This window comes from Nycticebus coucang, chromosome 11 (assembly GCF_027406575.1).
Source record: "Nycticebus coucang isolate mNycCou1 chromosome 11, mNycCou1.pri, whole genome shotgun sequence".
In the NCBI taxonomy this organism is placed as follows: domain Eukaryota; kingdom Metazoa; phylum Chordata; class Mammalia; order Primates; family Lorisidae; genus Nycticebus; species Nycticebus coucang.
Genome location: NC_069790.1, coordinates 58,900,266 through 58,925,336, shown reverse-complemented (window position 1 = coordinate 58,925,336; position 25,071 = coordinate 58,900,266). Strand labels below are relative to the sequence as shown.

Here is a 25,071-nt window from a genome sequence, read left to right as displayed (position 1 = left end):
TTAGGGCCCCGGCCACATACACAGGGACTGGTGGGTTTGAATCTGGCCCAGGCCTGCTGAATCATGACAACTACAACAAAAAAATAGCCAGGCATTGTGGTGGGCACCTGTAGTCCCAGCTACTTGGGATCCTGAGGCAAGAGAATCGCTTAAGCCCAAGAGTTTGTGGTTGCTGTGAGCTGTGATGCCACGGTACTCTACCCAGGGCAACATGGTGAGACTCTGTCTCAAAGAAAAGAAAAAAAAGAAACCTGATAGATGAGAGAGGCTGAGCTCCGGGGCTCCGTACATATAATCCCAGCACTTTGGAGGCTGAGGCAAGAGTCCAGGTGTTTGAATCTAACCTGGACAGCATAGTAACATCCTGTCTCTACAGAAAATACAAAAATTAGCTGGGCATAGTGGTGTAGGCCTGTAGTCCCAGCTACTTGTGAGGCTGAAGTGTAAGGATCACTTGAGCTCAGTAATTTGATGTTGCATTTATCTATGGGAGTTACAAAGAAATATTTTTACTTACAAGTGTATAATTTGTGCAAATAGACAATTCCTTTCGTTAACGAACATGTAAAACTTTTTGGGTATCTTTTATCTACTGCATAGTATTTCATTGTGTGATTAACCGTCGTTTATATGGTCTATCCTAGTAATGAACACCTAGCTTATTTTGCAGTATTTATTTTTACTTCAGATTAATATGAGGGTACAAATGATAAGGTTACTTTGCGTTTGTTAGGTAAAGTCCAAGTTGCAGTTGAGCTCTTCACCCAGGATTTGCCATATTCCCTTACATTGTGCTCATTAGGTGACTGCTTACCCATCCCCTCTCCTCTTGTGTTGTGTAACTAAATTAAACACAATTTAATTGTGTTTTTCCTCTCATGTGGGCATGTAGTTTGTTCTACTGGTTTCATATTAGCATTGAGTACATTGGATACTTTGCCATTCTCATGATACTTTACTAAGAAGAATATTGTTCAACACTGTCCAGGTTACTACAAAAGATGTAAAGTCTCCATCTTTTTATGGCTGAATAGTATTCCATATTATATATACACCATAGTTTATTAATCCATTCATGGATTGATGGGCACTTGGGTTGATTGTACATCTTGGCGACTGTGAATTGAGCTGCAATGATTTTTCTATTTCTTGGCAAATACCTAGTAGTGAGATTGCGGGATCAAACGGAATGTCTGCTTTTAGCTTTTTGAGGATTTTCTTTACTTTCTGTAGAGGCTGTCTTAGTTTATTCAGCATTTTTTAAAAACGAATTTAAGGGTAGTGATTTTTCTAGGAGGAGGGAAAGGGTTTGTGGCAGAGAGAAGACCTAAGTTATACATTTAAAAAATAGATTTGTAAATATTTATTGAGCTTTTTAAATGCACCACAATGTTAGCTGCTGGCTTTCTACCATGGAATAAAACAGTCATGGCCTCTGTCCTTAGCAAGTTTATAATCTAGTGGGGTGGCCAAACAGTAAGCATATAAATAAGTCAAATTTACATGGATTAAATGATAGAGAGTAATGTGAGGGCTAGATTAAAAATTTATTTAGAGGCTGCCATGTCCTCCGGGGCCAGCGTGAGTGCCCTGCAGCACCTGGTGGAGCAGTTCAAGCTGGAAGCCAGCATGGAGCGCATCAAGGTGTCTCAGGCGACCGCAGAGCTTCAGCAGTACTACATGAAGAATGCCTGCAAGGATGCCCTGCTGGTGGGCGTTCCAGCTGGAAGCAAACCCTTCTGGGAGCCCAGATCCTGTGCTTTACTCTGAAGAGTCTAGGGAAGAAGTTCTCTGAGGAATGCCTTCAAGTACAAAGTGATGAATGACTGCCTCCAAGTCTCAAGAAAACACTTTCCCCAGCCAATGACTTTTAGATATTTTAGTCCTTTCCAGTGGCTGGGTCCCATAGTCAAAATCCCACAGGAATTGATGAGTTTCTACTACAAATAAAGAAACTGAGTGAAGGAGTGGAGTTTTAAATAATAATGGCCTGAATTTTTTTGTAAAGTACTTTATACTTAAGACAAAACCTTACCTCCAGATATACCAAACACACATCTTTCATAAGTGAATTACTGCTATTGCTATGCCTGGAATATTAGGTCTATTTTATTTACTGGATGTTTTCATTTTAGAAAGGAAAACATTTTTGTTTGTTAAAAAAAATCAAATATTTGTAATTGTTTTTCCTGACAAGGATTTTTATACCATAAGAAAATTTACTTGTTTCTCATAAATTTACAATTTCTGAATGAACAAGAAAGTTACAGTTGGGGGAGAAGAACAGGCTTTACAAATCAAAAGATGTCTTGATTTTTCTAAATGAGAAGATTGTTTTATTTTTAACACTAAACATGAGAGCTGTTTCTTAGCAAACTTGTTTGGAAAGATGAATATTGTGTTTTAGTTTGCCCCTAAGAAGCAGAATCAGCCTTTGTATTCTTATGTTCGTCTACTTTGTAATTGTATGTGAAAAAAAATTTTACATTATTTCATGTCTTTAAACACATTTAAAATGTGACCTACAGAACTTTGTAAGTGGTTAAAAATAACTTAATTTGAAAATATTACAACTTAAAAGAATTCATGACACCAGTACTTTATGATGTGCCTTTGATTTAATTGTAACACTTTTAGAAGGATACATTATTTGTGTTTGTAATAATCTTTGAAGAGCTTGGAAATAAAATTTCTACTTAACTCATTTTCTATAACAGCAAAAAAAAACTTATTTAGAAAAGATATTCAAGGAAAATGTCTCTGAGGACATGGTATTTAAGACAAAGATGAAAGGATGAGACATACCAAGTTTGGAATGTAGTCTGGAGATATAGCTGCCATTTTATCACCAACTAGGTAGAAACTGCATGCTAAGAATGACAGTGTAAACACAGGAGGAGCTTAGGACTTTGGTGTAGTTTAAATATATAAGAGTTCTGGATTATCTTCTGGATTTATATGATAACAATAAAGTTTAACTGTTTAGCTTCCGTTTATAGGTTTTTTGGGTTTACTTTTCTGTGAATTGCTTACTTATTGCTGTATCAGTTGAGACTAAGTTATAGAAACAAATGATCACAAAATTTAAGTCACTAATAATAACAAACATTTATTTTTCATTCACTTAACATGTCAACTGCAGAGATCTGCTTTGTATTTGTTCTTTGTCATTTCATTCTGGGACCTATACTGACAGAGAAGTTCCTTCCTGGGTCTTAAATGGTAATAAGAAAAAGACCAGTGATAGAATCACATGTTGGCTTTCAGAAATGTCATGCTTTATTTCTACTTAAAATTCACTGGCCAGAGCAAGTCATATGAACAACATTGATATAAAAGGACAGTAAAGTAGAATCCTCCCAGGGATCTGGGAACAATAATCCCAGTAGTAAGATATTACTTTTTTGTTGTTTTCCATTTGTAAAAGTTCATTGTGCATTCTAGATACTAACCTTGGGGGTTTAGCTTTTACATTTAGGTCTGTGATCTATATTTTTTATATATGATCTGCAGAAGGGTCAGGTGTTTTTTTCATAAGGATATCCATTTATTCTGTCATATGATAAAAGGAGTTAACTTTCCCCATCAGATTGCTTTGTACCTTTGTTGAAAAATCACAATGCTATTTAAATGTGTCTACTTCTGAGTACTTTTTTTCTTTTCTGTTCCACTGATCTGTTGATGAACATTATGCTAATACCACCATCTTAAGTAAGCCTTAAAATCAGATAATCAAATTGTCTAGATTTTTTTTTTTTTTTGGCCGGGGCTGGGTTTGAACCCGCCACCTCTGGCATATGGGACCGGCGCCCTACTCCTTGAGCCACAGGCGCCGCCCTAGATTTTTTTTTTTTTTTTTAAGATTGCTTTGGATATTTTAGGTCCTTTGCATTTCCATATTTAGTCTTCTAATCTATGAATGTGGTTTATTTCTCTACTTATTTAATTCTTTAATCTCAAGAATATTTGTAGTTTTCAGCAAGGAGGTCTTACATTTTATGTTAAATTTATTTCCAAGTATCTTATGTTTTTCATGATAATTATAAATAGAATTCTAGAAAATTTTATTTTCCAACTGATTGCAGCTAATTTATAAAAGTACAGTTGATTTTTTGTGTAACTTTTGATAGATTTTTGTTTCCACTATGATGCTGTTATAAACGGTGCTGAATCATCTTGATTGTATATCATTCCAACAATATGTATTACATACACTTGTCCCACAGTATTTGTGGGGGATTGATTCCAAGACCCCTTCTACCCCTATGCTCCACAGATAACAAAAATCCACAGATGCTCAAGTTTCTTAAATAAAATGGCATAGTATTATATCTTAAATTATTTTTTGTATTGTTACTTTTTATTGTTTTTTCCTGAATATTTTCAATCTGCAGTTGAATCTGCAGATGTGGAACCTGTGGATATCGAGGGTCAACTGTATTTTATGTAACATATAGTGTGGATATGGAGGGTCAACTGTATTTTATATAACATATAATCTAGATCTTGAATCTTTTTGTAATTATTACTTTCACATATTATACTTATCATTAGATCTATTTTTAAATACCTTTTTTATGGAAGCTTTGAAAAATACCAAAGAGAATAACAGAAAAATTCCAAGTACAATTGCATAGTTTTGCCACAGAGAGAGAACCAGAGTTAGCAGTATGTTTCCTTGTGTATATTTTATGTATTTGTGATATATTGCATATAATTACAGATAATTATTTATCTGTAAGCATTTTCTCACATAAAATACATGTGATTTTTAGTACCTAAATTACCCATTCTATTGAATAGATTTACCACAATTTACTTAACAGAGAAACTTTTGTTCATAGTTTCTTCAGAATTAAACCTTTTTTTAAATTGAGTATTATAATCATTTTCATTTTTTTTATATATTTGAAAGTGGACTAGAAGTTTATTTTCCCCTTTAATTGAAAATTAATAAAATAACCTTTTCACATGATTTCTTTCTAATGAAAGATATTGAAAAAATTGTTGTTGTTTTTTTTGGCGGCTCCTGTGGCTCAATGGAGTAGGGCGCTGGCCCCATATGCTGGAGGTGGCAGGTTCAAACCCAGCCCCGGCCAAAAATCTGCAAAATTTAGAATTATTTTATTTATTTATTTATGAGACAGAATCTCACTCTATCACCTGGCTGGAGTATAGTAGCATCATCATAACTCACCCTACCCTTTAACTCCTGGGCTGAAGGGATCCTCCTGCCTTAGCCTCCTGAGTAGCTAGTACTACAGGCATCTATCTGCTAACACACCGAGATAAGTTTTCTATTTTTGTAGAGATGATGTCTTTCTCTTGCTCAAGCTGGTCTCGAACTCTTGAGCTCAAGTGATCCTTTTTAATATTGTTTATTAACACAGGAACAAATTAGACTTAAGTAGTCCACAACATATAACCAATCCACAAGCAATTCCTATTCTACGCATTATAGTTAACAGTTTAAGGTATTTCACTACAGGTTTCCACAAGTTCTGATTCAAACCTTTAACAAAGTAGATTGGCATATAAAATAAAATACATTAGCTACTCATTTCCTGTATGTTGTCTTACAGCCACATGCCCATTTTATATATATGAGATGATATTCTCTAAAAACTGTTAAATAATCAATATTCCCTTCCAAGAAAGGGAAACAAATCTCCTCCCCCCAAAAAAGAACATATATAGTCTTAGAGGTACTTTACAAATGGCCATGTATGTAACCTGTACAAAATTAAGCTGTTTTAAATTTACAGACTACAAGCAATTGAACCCAAATATCTAAATGTACATTCTTTTCTGTACTACATTTCAGGTAATATTGCAGAACTAATGAAGTTTTAAAAGTTCCTATTACCAATTCTGTGTAATACAGTAAGATACCTTAAGTTATAACCAAATCTTGGGAAATAAGACTAAATATCTGTTATAGAAATACCCTGGGCAGCACCTGTGGCTCAAGGAGTAGGGCGCCAGTCCCATATGCCGGAGGTGGCAGGTTCAAACCCAGCCCCGGCCAAAAAAAAAAAAAAAACCAGAAATACCCTACTCTTTACCAACTCCCACTGTCCCCCACCCCTTCAAAATCATTATCAGTTCTCTTCTGTGACAGACAGATAATCTAAGAATTGTGAAAACCCAATGTATGGGTTTTTATGTTTTTATGTAGTATGTCTCTTGGTCCACTGTCTGGCCATTCTGATATATTCTGCTCTGTTGTATACTGAGTGGCAATATTTCCTACTAATGGGTGGGCAGAATTATAGTCTGTAAGAAGTGAGCAGATAGAAAAGAGGACTTTAGAAATGCTTTGTGCTGGACTCCAGTTATCTTTCGATATATATCCAAGCAAATAACACCTCGACTGTTAATATTACAATGATAGATTCTTGTCTGAAATGTAACCTTTGGAGGCTTGAAGGGATATTCTGGTGTAAAAGTAATATCAAGGAAGAATACACCACCCTCATACCCAGATCCTGGAGGTCCTGGAATGGTTGATCTCCATTCATAGATGTTATGGCTTATGGGATCAGCACTCCTGTTAGGTGGGGGGTCTAAAGTGATGTTTGCCAGTTTCTTTTGAATCCTCTTGGCGCTGATAGAGAGGAATTTGGAGTTTTTCCTCATGCTGGCTTTCCTCTCCTTCTTCGGGGTGTTTGTTTCTTTCTCAGTTTGCTGGTTGGAGAAAGAATATGAGGAGGAGCTAGTGCTGGCCCTCTAATGGTCATCTGACATAGTGAACCCTGCACCCCACCTCACAAACAGCCTCTCTTTGTGTTGGCTCCTCCATGCCCCTAGCCACCCCTGTCTCTCTTGCTGGGAGGGATTTTTTTTCTTAAGAGACAGGGTCTTATTGTGTTGTCCCTGCTTGCCTCAAACTCCTGGGCTGAAGAGATCCTCCCACCTCAGCTTCTTGAGTAGCTGGGACTGTAGACACACACCAAGGTGCCAAACTTAAAATGGTAATTTGATGTGATTATTAACTTGTATACACACAGTTTCCAAAAAATGGAAGGATCTCATGCTTAGTGGGATTTACACAATATAGTAAAACATAGTATTAACAGTAAAAGGAATTCTTTATTAATAGAGTAACATAAATCTATATTTAGAATATAACTGTTCAATGAAGGGGTCTGGGGTAACCGCATGAGGGGAGTCTTGGTGTGAGGAATGAAGAGGCTTAACACAAAGTCTGGGTATATGTGGGGAGACGAGGAACTCTGGGAGGAGCCTTCCTGAGTTAACCTTGGGTCTGTCTTTATTATCACAAAGCAGGAGAAAGTAGTTAAAAATTACTTATCAGACATTAGCATTTGAAGGGGGAATATGGAAAAGTGTCAGATAGAATGTCTCCAATTTGTTTTGCAAAATTCAGACCTTAAGCAAGGCTCTGCCGCTAGTATCTAGAAACCTTTTGAATCTAGAGAATCTTTCCCATAACCATTAGGCCTGGCATTGCCACACCTCACATAGATGTTCTGCTTTAGAGGCCAGTTTTCTGATCTCCTGCATGTACACAATTCACGTACCATTCCTGTGATTCTCCAGGTCTCTCAAGCAGAAAGTGAGTCTTTTTGTTGGTGGTGGTGGTTGCAGTTTTTGGCTGGAGCCAGGTTTGAACCTGCCACCTCCAGTATATGGGGCCGGCGCCCTACTCTTTAAGCTATAGGCCCCACTCAGAAAATGAGTCTTACGGTATAGATCAGGGCTAAGTTTCCTCTACAGTTTAAAGTCATAGATTTTAGATACTTAGACACTCAAGTACTTTTTAGTGTTATTGCTTCTAATTTTCCCCAGGGCTCATGGAGTAATATAAGATGTGCTTAATTCCTCTAGCATCAACACATTTGACACATCTACCAGGGAAGCTTATTAGAGACTCAGTACCCAAGGTTTTTATTAAAGGCTGGTCATATAGGAGCCTTCTTTCTAGAATATACCAAAATTCAGATTCAAGACCAAAAGTAGATGTTTAACATACACCACATTGTTCAAACAATTTAGGCATGGTAAACCACTCCTGTCAATGAGGGAATGGTGAGAACCTTCCTGATATCTAAGTTTCTAGGTACCCATCATGGGCCAATCTTGCAAGCAGGCCTTTCTAGGGGTTAACTGTCTCAAGCCTAGTGTGTTAACACCTTTCTGCAGTCTACCTCCCTAGACACTTGGCCAAGGTGTCTCAATAGGTATTCTCTTTAGAAGTCAGGAATTTAGCCAATTAAAACAAATTTCATTAATTATAGAGGTCTATCATAAAAGGGCAGGTGGCTTCCTTTTTAAGTTTCTTCATTTAAGTTTCTTTTTTATCTGGCCTAAGGCATCAGTTCAGACACAGCATAAATCTGGCTAAATTGAAAGTGACCTGTATGCTTTTCAGTAGTATCATGATAATCAGGGCACATGAAAGATGTACAGTTCCAGAGGCTACTCATAGTAGTACCCTTGGAAACAAAGAGTTCACAATTGTTTGGATACCTCAAGCAGGACATACATAGACAGCCCCCAACTTATGATAGTTTGACTTAAACATTTTCAACTTTATGATGGGTTTATTGGGACATTCAGTATACTTTTTATTTTTGTCAACTCCTTGGTCAATTTGCATAAATGCTTTTTTGACTTACGGAGGTTTTGACTTACAATGTCCTCATTGGGACATCACCTCATTGTTCAGTTGAGGAGCACTTATATTAAATAGTTCAGGTATGCCCTCTCCATGACTGAATTTCCTACCCTAGAATTCCTAATGCAGTCCTTGATTCAGTTTTTTTTTTTTGGAATTTTATTTTTTTTATTCTTTATTTATTTATTTTTTTATTGTTAAATCATAGCTGTGTACATTAGTGCAATCAAGGGGTACAATGTGCTTGTTTCATATACAATCTGAAATATTCTTATCAAACTGTTCAACGTAGCCTTCATGGCATTTTCTTAGTTATTGTATGTAGACATTTGTATTCTGCCTTTAGTAAGTATCACCTGTACCCATTCTAAGATGCACCAAGGTGTGGCCCCACTCATTACCCTCCCTCCACCCTAAAACCTCCCCCCTCCCTTCCCCTTCCTTGGCCCTTTCCTCATAGTCTTGTGATGTAGTTGGGTTATAGCCTTCATGTGAAAGCTATAATTTAGCTTCATGGTAGGGCTGAGTACATTGGATACTTTTTCTTCCATTCCTGAGATACTTTGCTAAGAAGAATATGTTCCAGCTCCATCCATGTAAACATGAAAGAGGTAAAGTCTCCATCTTTCTTTAAGGCTGCATAATATTCCATGGTATATATACATGTACCACAATTTGCTAATCCATTCGTGTGTCGATGGGCACTTGGGCTTCTTCCATGACTTAGCAATTATGAATTGGGCTGCATTAAACATTCTGGTACAGATGTCTTTGTTATATTGTGATTTTTGTTCTTCTGGGTATAAACCTAGTAAAGGAATTATAGGATTGAATGACAGGTCTATTTTTAGGTCTCTAAGTATTCTCCAAACATCCTTCCAGAAGGAACGTATTAGTGTGCATTCCCACCAGCAGTGTAGAAGTGTGCCCTTTCCTCCACGCCAACATCTCTGGTTTTGGGATTTTGTTATGTGGGCTACTCTTACTAGGGTTAGGTGATATCTCAAAGTAGTTTTGATTTGCATTTCTCTGATGATTAAGGATGATGAGCTTTTTTTCATGTGTTTGTAGATTGTGCATCTGTCTTCTTTAGAGAAGTTTTTCTTCAAGTCCCTTGCCCACCCTGAGATGGGATCATGTGTTCTTTTCGGTTTAATGTTGAGTTTCAGAACTGCATAAAGGCTGTCAGTTTCAGACACGTTTGTTTTGTCCATAATATCAGTTCATTCTCTTCATAATGTCTGATTGACATCTAGAGATGTTCTGCATGAAAGTACAGGAACTGGGCTAGCTTGTGCTGTTCCCTAATCGGGGTTGTCCAGCATGATTGTGGGCTCACCAGTCAGTGTGAATTGAAGGTACTCAAGATACTTGGAAAGACAGCATGGGAAGGTTTCCTTCAGGGGAAGGGAACACTTCCAAAAACAGTTCTGAAAAACAAAAATTATTAATGCCCTTTCTCATGCCTCCCTATGTGCCAGGGTTTTGTTTTGTATCTGGTGTTACAAAATTAGCGTGTCCCATTCACAAGTTTTAACTTTATGGTTTTTCAGTTATCTTTTGTTCTCACCCAAATTTTTAATCCATAAGGGTTGAGTGCATGACGAACTAAAGTATCTCAGAAAAATATTTTTTATATAATTTAATCAGAAAGACACATTGTATTCAGGAATTGGTCAGGATTAACTCCTGAGTTTTCAAGATTTTTTATAATGGACTTATATAACTTCCTTTTCTTTCTTCCTAGTGAGCATGAACAGCCTAGGAAAATACAATCCCTTTTTGAGGAAAGTTTCATTTCATAATCAAGCTGCCTTACTACATAGTGAGCACCAGGAGAAAGATGAGGGAAGTAGAGTCCAATTACAATTCCACTGTTGTAAATTGCAAGTGATCAGGAATCTGAACACAAGTCAAAAGCAGTGAGGCATCCATTAGAGGGAGTCTAGAATCTAGTTTCTCAGGGAAGTACTCCTTGTGATATGCCCCAACTTGTAGCTTTTGGCAGGAATCACAAGTTAGGAATGCAATTAGCCACTTCATCAAAAACAGATTCAATTAGCAGCCCAATTTTAGATTGTCCCATTTGAGAATAATCCCTTTCCTGTGAGTATTTGGATGCAACCCAGACAATCCAGCTGGTATCCATTGATGTTTTTCATAGCTTAAGGCCCACAGAGGGGTGTCTTAAATCTGCAACAATCCTTGAGTCTAAGTTCTGTTCATTGAGCTTATGCCTACTTTCAGTTCAATAGAGCTCATGCTGAGGCTGAAAGGCCTATATCAGACATACCCTATTTGAGCTTACAGTCAGGCAGAGGTAAATAGAACGTATGAATTCAGAATTCAAAAAAAGTTAACAGCTAGTCTTCTGCAGCAGGAAAGCCATAGAATTGTGTTCTAAGTCCAAGTGATAAGCAAGGCTTTCTTAATCCCTTTTTATCTGGTCATTGTTAGAATCCAAATCAACCTACTCAAAAAAGCACATCAGGCAGGAAAGTCATCAGCCTGTAAGGGTCAGACATCTGATTTTATAAAAGCTCATTAGCAACTAAAAGTGGTTTTTAAAACTCTAAAAGTGTGTGTATATCTAGAGATTGCCTCTTTTTTTTTTTAAGACGGATCTGGCTATGTCAACCAGGTTAGAATATAGTAGCATCAGGGCTCACTGCAACCTCAAACTCTTGGGCTCAAGCAAACCTACTGGCTCCACCTCTGGAGCAGCTGGCACTATAGTATAGGCACATGGCACAATGCCCCAGCTCAATTTTTCTATTTTTTGTGGAGATGATAGTCTCACTCTTGCTCAGGCTGATTTCAAACTCCTGACCTCATGCGATCATGCCTCAGTCTCCCAGAGTGCTAGGATTACAGGGATGAGCCATCATGCCTGGCCAAGATTGCTTCTCTTTTTATATGCCCACTTTTGCAGAAGTTTCAATAGGCAAAAATCATCAGTGTGGAGACTTATTCTAATATTTAATATGTTTGAATTTAAGTCTGCTCACCAGCAACAAAATGGCCTGTGACATTTGAAAATGGTAGAAGATCCAACACCAGAAGAGTTGGCTGGCTTTTTTCCTGGCTGCTTTGCCTATATTGGCTGAAGTAAAGAGAAAGAATTTTTCTTTTCAGTTTTACCTGAATTTTACTTTTCAGTCTAGCATTTATGAAATTATAAGCATACAACCTTTTACATCAGTTTTATCATACATCCAGATGCAATGCCCACAAATACAGAAGCATTTTGTGAAAAATTTTTTTCCTCATAATAATTACATATTTATTTAAACCCCTTGCAGTAAATTTCATATTTATAGGTTCAGATTGCAGCAGTGGGGCTGGGAGTTTGGTATAGATTGTGGCTGGAATGCAAGAGGGATGGGTCAGTGGAGCAGCAGGTAGGCTGAAAAAACTGTTGTAGGACATTGCCCTCCCCTTACTTATGCAGCTCTAGGAGTTGATTTATCCCTTTTTCTGCCCACTTAGAGGAGATAACAGTGTAAACTTATAATATTTTTAGCCCACCCAAAGCTTGTCTTTGGAAATGTTTGGGCTCTTTGTCTTCCCATCTGCCACAAAAGAACAAAAAACAAAAGATACCACCTATGATGTGCTCCTGTCTCCCTTTGCCTCAGCCAGCATTGGCAAAGCAGCCACTGAATAAGCAGGCCAACTCTTCCACCACTGAATCTATTATTTTCAAATTCCAAAGGTAATTTACACCTGTCACAACAGAAAGCAGCTCATCTACTGTTTAATATCATGGGTAACTATATAGTTACCCAGGCACCAAAGGTTTGTCATATTCTTCATACACCTCTTCATTCCTTCTTTTCCCAAACCGTGTTTTCACCATATTTTTTGAGATTGGTGAATCCCATTTATAATACCACCTTGTTCAGGAATCCTGAAGACTACTCCAAATTCTGTGATCCTCCTAGAAGACTCATGGGACTCAGAATATAGTTGTATTCACAGCTAAAATTTTTTATACTAAAGGATTTGAAATAAAATTAACAAAGGGAAAAGGTGCATGGATTGAATCCCAGAGGAAACCAGGCGCAAGCTTTCAAGAATCTTTTTATGGAGCCACACAAGATGTGTTTAATTCTTCTGGCATTGATTTGTGACGAAACGTATAACATGTTAGTGACGCGATGCTCAAGGTTTTTATTGAAACCTGATTACACAGGCACCTTCTGTCTAGCATGTATTAAAATTTCAGACTCCCAAAAGAAAAGCAGATATTAACATATCATACCACATTATTTGTTCAAGCAATTCAGGCACAGTGAACCATTCTTTTCAGTTAGAAAAAAGTGGATTTCAGGGAACCTTCCTGAAATAAAAGTTTCTAGGCACCAACCATGGGCTAGTCTTGTAAGCAGATCTTTCTTTTTTTTTTTCAGAGACACAGTATCACTTTATCACCCTTGGTAGAGTGTTATGGCCTCACAGCTCACAGCAACCTCCAACTCCTGGGCTTAGGCGATTCTCTTGCCTCAGCCTCCTGAGTACCTGGGGCTACAGGTGCCCACCACAACACCAGGCTATTTTTTTGATGCAATATGGCCAGGGCTGGGTTTGAACTTGTCACCCTCCATGTATGGGGCCCGCGCCCTACCCACTGAGCACAGGTTCCACCCGCAAGCAGATCTTTCTAAGGATGACTGTCTAAAGCAGGCGTCCTCAAACTTTTTAAACAGGGGGTCAATTCACTGTCCCTCAGACTGTTGGAGGGCCGGACTACAGTTTAAAAAAAAAAACTATGAACAAATTCCTATGTACACTGCACATATCTTATTTTGAAGTAAAAAACAAAACAGGAACAAATAAAATTCACACCGTTTCATGTGGCCCATGGGCCGCAGTTTGAGGACGCCTGGTCTAAAGTTATGTTAACTCTTTTTCAACAGTAGAGTAGAAAGCCCTCAAACAAATGATATTGTAATACTGAATAAATTTGGTTTAATTTAATTCACTTATGTTCAGTGGGATAACAAAGGAAAAGAAATGAGAGCTTCTAGAAGTGAAATAGCTTTATACTCTGATACAATACAATACTTCTAGATTTTTCCACCATAACAGTAATAATTCTAAAATTATTATAGTACCTTACAGTGAAGGACAGAGCAAAATTAGGAAGACTTAACTGACTTTAAAATGGTATGTAGTGAATTTGGGTCTTTTCCAGTGAAGATATTCTAAATAATTTTATATTTGTTGTTTGTAGTTCGAGGAAGGGGGTTATTCTCTATTAATATTATTTTATAAAATTGTACTAATTTTGTATAGATTTAATTATTAGAGATATATTGGGGAGAAGTTCAGTTCTCTGAAGTATAATAAAATAAGATTCTCAAAGTTCGCTTTTAAAAAATCTCAAGCTTTTAATGATGCTTACAAACAGTGATATTAATGATTCCCTTTAAAATAATATTTAACTATGAATTTCTAAACTTACATATGTAATACGTAATTAATTTAAAATGTGATTGATTTAAGTTTACAGAGCCTCAGTTGAGGCCAAAGGTTCACCTTTAGGGACCTAAGTAATTTTTGCCTTTGTCTCAAATACATCAGCTTTGAGAACTTGGGTTCCCAATAACTGCAGTTATTTTAACTTATGTTTTCAAAATAAAGACAATACATCAAAAATTATAAAAGCAAACGCTGATGACTAAATAGAGATGCCAAAAGTGGTAAAATTAAACTATTTGCTGGCATATCGTTAGAGCCCGAAATGTTTATTTTTTGGTCACTGTATGAAATTCTGAATTAAAAGTTTGATAAACTGTTGTGAAGAATTAAAGTACAATGGGTGGCGCCTGTGGCTCAAAGGAGTAGGGTGCTGGCCCCATATATCAAAAGTGGTGGGTTCAAATCCAGCCCTGGCCAAAAACAGCAAAAAGAAAAAATAATAATAATAATTAAAGTATAATGTAACATAATATTTTGAGTAGTTGAAAAATCAAATGTATGGAAGTCAAATATTACTAGAAAAATTTCAGCTGTCTGAAAAATGTACTTAAGGGCGGCGCCTGTGGCTCAGTGAGTAGGGCGCCGGCCCCATATGCTGAGGGTGGCGGGTTCAAACCCAGCCCCGGCCAAACTGCCACAAGAAAATAGCCGGGCGTGGGCGGCGCCTGTGACTCAGTCGGTAAGGCGCTGGCTCCATATACCGAGGGTGGCGGGTTCAAACCCGGCCCCGGCCAAACTGCAAACAAAAAATAGCCGGGCGTTGTGGCAGGCGCCTGTAGTCCCAGCTACTCGGGAGGCTGAGGCAAAGAGAATCGCTTAAGCCCAGGAGTTGGAGGTTGCTGTGAGCCGTGTGAGGCCATGGCACTCTACCGAGGGCCATAAAGTGAGACTCTGTCTCTACAAAAAAAAAAAAAAAATAGCCGGGCGTTGTGGCGGGCGCCTGTTGTCCCAGCTGCTTGGGAGGCTGAGGCAAGAGAATCGCGTAAGCCCAAGACTTGGGGTTTGCTGTGAGCCGTGTGAGGCCACGGCACTCTACCCGAGGGCCATAAAGTGAGACTCTGTCTCTACCAAAAAAAATAAAAAAGAAAGAAAAATGTACTTAAATGGAAAGCTGGATCATTATAGGTAATATTATATGTTTTCATAGGAAATGGAAAAGTTAGAATGATATTTCATACAATAGTTGTATCCCAAGTTTGGATAATTTTCTACTTGTGGACTTTATGCTAGCTATTTTCAGTGTTCATTTGCCAGTTTGGCAGAAAGAAGCGGTCTTTTGAAAATAGTTTTTTTGCAGCTATTTAATTTCTTCTTTTTCTAAGTTTAGGATCCTTTTTTACACTGTCAAAGCTATGTAGATCTAAAAGCTATCCAAGAGAAGCCAAGAGAAGTTAGATTATCTCTTTTTCCTTCCTTTCTGAGAAACCTGAGACAGCTAAACTGGTCATTTTTTTTTCTTATTACTATCATGATAATTTTGGATTTACGCAGCCGTTTTATTTTGAATGCTGCCCTATTAAGATAGCAGAATAACAGAAAAGTGAATTTTAATTCTGTAATGCATATTATAGGGAAGTTGCTTTCTTTTTCTTTTTACAAAGAAAAGAACTTCATTAGCTCAGATCATTTTCACTGCTCTCTAATACTTGGAAGTTTTCCTGTAGACTGTGTGTATTAACTAGCTTCTTTCAGAGTAAAGCCATCCTGCACTTCAACTTAATATGCAGTTTGGCATGCTAAACCTCAAATCTCTTAAACCAGATTTCATTTTTAGCAACATTTCAGACTAAGACCTCTTTGCTTGCTTCCAAAGTGGAATGTGTATGTGTACGTGTGTGTATGTGTTGTATATTGCCAGTGTGAGGTCAATCTCCTGCTCCAGGTTTTATACTTATGAGTTCTGTGTCACTTTCATTTAATATACAGAGTGTCCTAAAGTTGCCCCTAAAGTCACCATACACAGGGAAAATGGGAAATTGTAGCTAAATGTACCTTTATTTGCAAAATATTCTTTGCATGTTGGCCACTTCTTTGTATCATTTTGTAATGAGTATTTTGTAAATAAAGGTACATTTAGCTATAATTTCCCATTTTCCTGGGTATGGCTGTTTTATAGGTGACTTTTGGGCATATGTTTACATGTTCCATAATGACATAGGACACTGGTTTCATAAGATTATATATAGTTGAGTTGAAAAATCTTTATTGCCAAGTGACCTTGTAATATTGTGCAATTACTTTTTTTGTTTGTTTTTTGAAATAGAGTCTCGGGCAGCGCCTGTGGCTCAAAGGAGTAGGGTGCCGGCCCCATATGCCGCAGGTGGTGGGTTCAAACCCAGCCCCGGCCAAAAAAAAGTGCAAAAAAAAAAAGAAATAGAGTCTCACTATGGTACCCTCGATAGAGTGCTATGACATTACAGCTCACAGTATCCTCAAACTCTTGGGCTTAAGCAATTCTCTTGCCTCAGCCTCCCAAGTAGGTGGGACTACATATGCCCGCCATAACACCCGGCTATTTTGTTGTTGTTGTTGTTGTTGTTGTTGTTGTTGTTGTTGTCATTGTTGTTTGCCAGGCCTGGGCTGGTTTGAAATCCATCAGTCCCAGTGCATGTGGCTGGCACCCTAGCTGCTGAGCTACAGGTGCTGAGCCATGTGCAATTACTTTTTAAAGATAAATTTAGTGTAGCTTAAGTGTACAGCAAATAGTCTACTGTACTGTACAATAATGTCCTTTGCCTTCACGTTTACTCACCATTTACCCACTGACTCACCCAAAATAACTTCCAGTCCAAAATCTTCATTCAGCGTAATTCAAATGTACATTTTTTATCTGTTAAACCATATTTTTACTGTACCTTTCCTGTGTTTAGCTATGTTTAGATACACAACTACTTATTACTGTGTTACAACCGCTTACACTATTCAGTACAGAACATGCTGTACCGGTTTGTAGCCTAGGAGCAGTAGGGTATTATATAGTCTAGATGTGTAATAGGACTATAGACTTGTGTAAGATTTTGCACAACAAAATCACCTGATGATGCATTTATGAGACTGTATCTGTACATTAAATAATGCATGACTGTGTTTGTTAAGTGCAGGTACATAGGAGAGAACTTTAATACTTTCAGTGACCTAGAAAAATCATGAAAATGGAATTAATTTTTGCAGAGAATAAAGTTGAAAATGCATATACAAGTATCTATGTAGTTTTTTACCTTTGTAAAGATCAGACACCTAATAAATGAGAAAGTGTAGATTTATGATGAGGAAATTGAGGTACAGAAATTAAGTGATTTGTGAAGAACTAGGAGTGGATGTGGGTTCCCACTCACATTGTTCTGCTTTGTTGCTCTTGTTCCACTAAACCAAGGATTGGCAAACTTTGTCCTGTAGGCCTAATCCTCTTGCTGGTTTTTTGTTGTTGTTGTTGTTGTTGTTGTTTGTTTGTTTGTTTGAGACAGAGTCTCTGTTGCCCTGGGTTGAGTGCCACAGCAGTCTCAAACTCTTGAGCTCAAGCAATACTCTTCCCTCAGCCTCCAGAGTAGCTGGGACTACAGGTGCCTGCCACAAACCCATGGCTATTTTTTGTTGCAGTTTGGCTGGGGCTGGGTTCAAACCCTCCACCCTCTGTATATGGGGCCAGTGCCCTACTCACTGAGAAGCGCCACCCCAAAACAAAAATTTTCAAAGGCTCTATTTGTGCTCATGTGTGCCCATAGTTTAGCCCCCATTCATTAGAGAGTACATGTGGCGTTTGTTTTTCCATTCCTGAGATACTTCACTTAAGGTGATGGGCTCCAGGTCTATCTAAGTTGCTATAAACAGCATTATTTAATTTAAAAAAATTTTTTTTTTGGCTGAATAGTACTCCATGGTATATAAGTACCACATTTCCTTTATCTACTCATGAAATTGATGGACAATTACATTGATTCTACATCTTTGCAGTTGTGAATTGTGTTGCAATATACATTCAAGGCCAAGTGTCTTTTTGATAAAATGACTTCTTTTCTTTGAAAAGATATCTAGTAGTAAGAGTGCTGGATCAAATGGTAAGTCTACATTTATATCCTTGAAGAATGTCCTTACTGTTTTCCACAGACGTTATGATCATTTGCAGTCCTACCAATAGTGTATAAGTGTTCCTTTCTTTCTGCATCCCTGATAGCATGTTATTTTTTGACTTTAATGATGGCCATTCTGACAGGGGTAAGTTGGTATCTGTGGTTTTTATTTGTATTTCTCTGATGATTAGTGATGTTAAACATTTCTTAATGTTTTTTGGCCATTTATCTTCTTTTGCAAAACTTCTTTTTACATCTTTTGCTTTTTTTTAATTCAATTGATTTTTTTTTTCTTGCTGATGTGTTTGAGTTCTTTGTAGATCTTGGCTTTAACCTATTGGATTTATAGTTTGCAAAAGTTCTCTCCAATTCTGTAGGTTGTTTACTGATTATTTCCTTTGCTACACAGAAGCTTTTCACTTTAATTAAACCCATCTATTTTTTTATTGTTGTTGCTCCTATAAAGGGTGTCCGTAAAGTTCATGTGTAATTTAAGATAGCTTAAAACATTAAACTATTTTAAAATTGCACATGAACTTTATAGACACGTTGTGTTTGCCTTTGGGGTCTTAGTCATAATTTTTTTGCCTACATTGATGTCTAGAAGATTTTTTTCCTGTGTTTTCTTCTTTTTTTTTTTTTTTTTGTAGAGACAGAGTCTCACTGTACCACCCTCGGGTAGAGTGCCATGGCGTCACACGGCTCACAGCAACCTCTAACTCTTGGGCTTACGCGATTCTCTTGCCTCAGCCTCCCGAGCAGCTGGGACTACAGGCGCCCGCCACAACGCCCGGCTATTTTTTTTGTTGTTGTTGCAGTTTGGCCGGGGCTGGGTTTGAACCCGCCACCCTCGGCATATGGGGCCGGCGCCCTACTCACTGAGCCACAGGCGTCGCCCCCTGTGTTTTCTTCTAAATCTTTTAGGGTTTCATGTCTACATTTAAGTCTTTTATCTATCTTGAATTAATTTTTGAGTGTGGCTAGAGATAGTGGTCCTGTTTCATTCTTCTGCATGTGGCTATTCAATCGTCCTAGCATCATTTATTGCAGGCGTCCTCAAACTTTTTAAACAGGGGGCCAATTCACTGACCCTCAGACCGTTGGAGGGCCGGACTATAGTTTAAAAAAAAAAACTATGAACAAATTCCTATGCACACTGCACATATCTTATTTTGAAGTAAAAAAAAAACAAAATAAGAACAAATACAATCACACCATCTCATCTGGCACGCGGGTCGCAGTTTGAGGACCTCTGATTTATTGAATATGACTTCCCTTTCTCCAATGTATGTTGGTGTCTGCTTTGTCAGGGATCAGTTGGTTGTAGGAAGATGGTTTTATTTCTGGGTTCTCTATTCTGTTCCATTGATCTATTTCTCCATTTTTATATAGGCATCATGCTGTTTTTTATTATTGTAGCCTTCTATTATAATTTGAAGTCAGATAATGTGATCCCTCCAAATTTTTTCTTTTAGCTTAAGATTGCTTTCACTATTTGGGTTCTTTTGGTCCCAAATGAAACAAAGAATTATATTTTCTAGGTCTATGAAATATGATGTTGGTATTTGGATGGGGATTATATTGAATCTTTGAATCACTTTGGGCAGTGTGGACGTTTTAATGATGTTTTTTTACCGGTCTATGAGTATGGGATGTATTCCCCTTGTGTGTGTCATCTGTAATTTTTTTTGTTTTTTTTGTTTGTTTGTTTGTTTTTTAATTTCAGAGTAATATGAGGGTACAAATGATTATGTTACATTGTTTACATTTCTAAGGTAAAGTTCAAGTTGTAGTTGAACTCTTATCCAGGGGTGTGCTGTACGCCCTTACATTGTGTCCTTTAGGTGAGAGCTTACCTAGCATATTCCCTGCCTCCTAACCCTTTCCTCTTTTCCTACTGCTCCCTCCCTCCCCCCATGAATATACCTGTGTTTTTCTCTCATAGGAGTATGCAGTTGTTTTTCTACTGGTTTCATGTTAGTATTAAGTACATTGAATACTTCCATTTCTATTCTTGTGACACTCTACTGAGAGTCACTTCAGTTCCATCCAAGTAAATAGATGTAGTCTCTCCATCTTTTTTATGGCTGAATAGTATTCCCTGGTATACATTTCTTTTTTTTTTTAATTTATTATTAAGTCATAGGTGCGTACATTAATGCAATCATGGGGCACTATACACTGGTTTTATATACCATTTGACATATTTTCATCACACTGGTTAACATAGCCTTCCTGGCATTTTTTTACCTATTGTGTTAAGACATTTATATTCTACGTTTAGTAAGTTTCACATGTACCCTTATAAGATGCACTGTAGGTGTGGTCCCGCCAATTACTCTCCCTCCACCCTTCCTTCACCCTCCCTTTCCCTCCCTTTCCCCTTTCCCCATATTCATAGGTTATAATTGGGTTATAGCTTTCATATGAAAGCTATAAATTAGTTTATAGTAGGGCTGAGTATATTGGATACTTTTTCTTCCATTCTTGAGATACTTTGCTAAGAAGAATATGTTCCAGCTCCATCCATGTAAACATGAAAGAGGTAAAGTCTCCATCTTTCTTTAAGGCTGCATAATATTCCATGGTGTACATATACCACAATTTATTAATCCATTCGTGAATCGATGGGCACTTTGGCTTCTTCCATGACTTAGCAATTATGAATTGGGCTGCAGTAAACATTCTGGTACAAATATCTTTGTTAAAATGTGATTTTTAGTCTTCTGGGTATATACCTAGTAGAGGAATTGTAGGATCGAGTGGCAGGTCTATTTTTGGATCTCTAAGTGTTCTCCAAACATCTTTCCAAAAGGAACGTATTAGTTTGCATTCCCACCAGCGGTGTAGAAGTGTTCCCTCTTCTCCACTTCCACGCCAACATCTCTAACCTTGAGATTTTGTGATACAGGCTAATCTTACTAGAGTTAGATGACATGTCAAAGTAGTTTCGATTTGCATTTCTCTGAAAATTAGGGATGATGAGCATTTTTTCATGTGCTGTGTGCCTGTCTTCTTCAGAGAAGTTTATCTTTAAGTCCCTTGCCCAGCCTGAGATGGGATCACTTGTTGTTTTCTTGCTAATACGTTTGAGTTCTCTGTGGATTCTGGTTATTAAACCTTTATTAAACTATTAAACCAGCAAAATAACCTGTAAATATCTTCTCCCATTCTGAGGGCAGTCTGCTTGCTTTACTTGCTGTGTTCTTGGCTGTGCAGAAGCTTTTTAATTTGATCAGGTCCCAGTAGTGTATTTTTGATGCTACTTCAATTGCTCAGGGGGTCCTTCTCATATATGCCCAGGCCGATTTCTTTAAGAGTCTTCCCTGCACGTTCTTCTACTATTTTTATAGTTTCATATCTTAAGTGTAAATCTTTAATCCAGTGAGCGTATAGCTTAGTTAATGGTGAAAGGTGTGGGTCCAGTTTCAGTCTTGTACAGTTCGCCAGCCAGTTCATCCACCACCATTTGTTAAATAGGGAATCTTTTCCCCACTGAATGTTTTTAACTGGCTTGTCAAAGATCAAATAATGGTAAGTAGCTGGATTTGTCTCTTGGTTCTCTGTTCTGTTCCAGACATCCACCTCTCAGTTTTGTGCCAGTACCATGCTGTTTTGATCACTATTGATTGATAGTATAGTCTGAGGTCTGGTACTGTGATTCCTCCTGCTTTGCTTTTATTTCTTAAGTAATGTCTTGGCTATTCAAGGTTTTTTCTGATTCCATATAAAATGAAGTATTATTTTTTTGAGATCTTTAAAGTCTGACAGTGGAGCTTTAATAGGGATTGCATTAAAATTGTATATTGCTTTGGGTAATATGGACATTTTAACAATGTTGATTCTTCCCAGCCATGAGCATGGTATGTTTTTCCATTTCTTAACGTCTTCAGCTATTTCTTTTCTTAGAGTTTCATAGTTCTCTTTATAGAGATCTTTCACGTCCTTTGTTAGATAAACTCCCAAATATTTCCTCTTCTTTGGCACTAGTGTGAATGGAATAGAGTCCTTGACTGTTTTTTCAGCTTGACTATTGTTGGTATACATAAAGGCTACCGATTTATGAACGTTGATTTTGTAACCTGAGATGCTGCTGTATTCCTTGATCACTTCTAAGAGTTTTGTAGTAGAATCCCTGGTGTTTTCCAGATACACAATCATATCATCTGCGAAGAGCAAGAGTTTGATCTCTTCTGACCCTATGTGGATACCCTTGATCGCCTTTCTTCCCTAATTGCGATGGCTAAAACTTCCATTACAATGTTAGCGAGCAATGGAGACAATGGGCAGCCTTGTCTGGTTCCTGATCTGAGTGGAAATGATTCCAATTTAACTCCATTCAATACGATATTGGCTGTGGGTTTGCTGTAGATGGCCTCTATCAGTTTAAGAAATGTCCCTTCTATACCAGTTTTCTTAAGTGTTCAGATCATGAAAGGATGCTGGATATCATCAAAAGCTTTTTCTGCATCAATTGAGAGAATCATATGGTCCTTTTTAAAATTTCTTTATGTGCTGTATTATATTTATAGATTTACGTATATTGAACCAGCCTTGAGACCCTGGGATCTTACCCACTTGATCATGATGTATAATTTGTTTGATGTGTTGCTTTGCTGGATTCTGTTTGTTAGGATCTTATTGAATATTTTTGCATCAATATTCATTAGTGATATTGGTCTATAATTTTCTTTTCCTCTTGGGTCTTTTCCTGGTTTGGGGATCAGGGTGATGTTTGCTTCATAGAACGTGTTGGGTAGTAGTCCTTCTTTTTCTATATTTTGGAAAAGGTTGAATAATATAACTACTTGTTCCTCTTTAAAGGTTTGGTAGAATTCTGATGTTAAGGCATCTGGTCCCGGGATTTTCTTTTTAGGGAGAATTTGTATGGTTGATGCTATTTCAAAACTTGATATAGGCCTGTTCAACATTTCCACTTGATTCTGGCAAAGTCTTGGAAGGTGATGTGCTTCCAAGTATTGGTCAATTTCCTTCATAATTTTCATATTTCTGAGAATAAAGTTTCTTATAATATTAATAATTTTTTGAATTTCTGAGGAGTCTGTTAGTATTGGCCTTTATCATTTCTGATTGAAGAAATTAGAGATTTTACTCTTCTACTTCTAATTAGGTTTGCCAGAGGTTTATCTATTTTATTGACCTTTTCAAAAAAACAACTTTTAAATTTATTGATCTGTTGTATAATCCTTTTGTTTTCAATTTCATTTAATTCTGCTCTAATTTTGATTATTTCTTTTCTTCTACTGGGTTTGGAGTTTGAATGTTCTTCCTTTTCCAGTTGCTCGAGATGTCCCATAAAGTTGTTGACTTCCTCTCTTTCCATTCTCTTGAGAAAGGCTTACAGTGCTATAAACTTCCCTCTTAGGACTGCAGTATCCCAGAGGTTCTGATAATTCATGTCTTAATCGTCATTTTGTTCCAAAAATTTGGTAATTTCCTTCTTAATCTCGTCTATAACCCAGCTATCATTCAGAATTAGGTTATTTAACTTCCATGTTTTTGTATGAGTATGCAGATTCCTGTTGTTACTGAGTTCAACTTTTATTCCATGGTGGTCTGAGAAGATGCAAGGAATTATTTGTATTCTTTTAAATTTACTGAGGTTAGACTTGTGACCTAAGATGTGATTGATTTTGGACTATATTCCGTGGGCTGATGAGAAGAATGTGTATTCAGTTTTGTTGGGATCAAATGTTCTGTAGATGTCTGTTAAATCCAAATGTTGAATGGTTAAGTTTAAATCTAAAATTTCTTTGCTCAGCTTCTTCTTGGAGGAGCTATCGAACACTGCCAAAGGAGTGTTAAAATCTCTGACTATTATGGAGCTGGAGGAAATCACGTTCGTTGCTCATGTCTGTTAGAGTTTCTCTTATAAATTGAGGCACATTAAGGTTGGGTGCATAAATATTAATAATTGAAATCTCATCATATTGAGTATTACCCTTAACATATATGAAGTGACCGTCCTTATCCTTCCTTACTTTTGATGGTAAAGCCTATTGTATCTGCAAATAGAATCGCAACACCTGCTTTTTTCTGATTTCTATTTGCCTGAAATATAGACGACCATCCCTTCATTCTGAGTCTATATTTATCTTTTAAGGTAAGAAGAGATTCTTGTATGCAGCAAATATCTGGCCTGAGTTTTTGTATCCAGTCATCCAGTCTGTGCCTCTTTAGTGGACAATTTAAGTCATCCACATTAATGGAGAATATTGATAAGCCTGGGAGAATTTTGGGTATCGAGTTTTTCGAAAGCCCAGTGGACATATTTAATCCTTTCGCCACTGCAGAAGTTGGAGTTTGATGAAAAGTTTCTAAGTGAGTTTACTTTTGTGGTAGAGGATCGTGCTGATCATTATGGAGGATAGGTCTGAAAATACCCTGGAGAGCTGGTTTAGTTATGGCAAATTTCTTCAACATGTGAATGTCATTAAAATACTTAATTTCTCCATCATAAATGAAACTCAGTTTAGCTGGATACAGGATCCTGGGTTGAAATTTATTTTGTTATAGGAGATTATAAGTCCATGACTACCCTCTTCTAGCTTGAAAGGTTTCAGCAGAGAGATCTGTAGTCATTCTAATATTCTTCCCTTTGTAGGTTATGGTTTTCTTGCATCTGGCTGCTTTCAGAATTTTCTCCTTCATATTAACTTTAGTGAAGTTAATTATGATGTGCCTGGGGGATGTATTATTCGGGTTGAGTCGTGCTGGGGTTCTGAAACTGTCTGCTATCTGAATTTCAGAATCTCTTGGCATGTCTGGAAAATTCTCTTTCATAATTTCATGGAGAAGAGCTTCTGTGCCTTGCGAAGCCACTTTCTTTGCTTTCAGGGATTCCTATAAGACGAATAT

The 25,071-nt window shown here is 37.3% G+C and overlaps 2 protein-coding genes and 1 pseudogene across 5 annotated transcripts in view; 2 read left to right on the top strand and 1 right to left on the bottom strand.

The window, feature by feature from the left end:
- The window catches only part of ANKIB1 (ankyrin repeat and IBR domain containing 1), a 192,321-nt gene that overhangs the window by 24,724 nt on the left and 142,526 nt on the right, over window positions 1–25,071 (top strand). The gene's annotated exons all lie outside the window — the stretch shown is intronic.
- LOC128598264 (guanine nucleotide-binding protein G(I)/G(S)/G(O) subunit gamma-10-like) lies at window positions 1,564–1,770 on the top strand. Its single transcript, XM_053608661.1, has one exon. It carries the CDS (start codon window positions 1,564–1,566, stop codon window positions 1,768–1,770), a length of 207 nt encoding a protein of 68 aa, XP_053464636.1.
- On the bottom strand, window positions 6,171–6,747 carry LOC128598263 (ubiquitin-conjugating enzyme E2 E1-like; annotated as a pseudogene).

Bases quoted from the DNA above. Each gene is read 5' to 3' on its own strand.
- LOC128598264 (XM_053608661.1), top strand. From the start codon at position 1,564: ATGTCCTCCGGGGCCAGCGTGAGTGCCCTGCAGCACCTGGTGGAGCAG.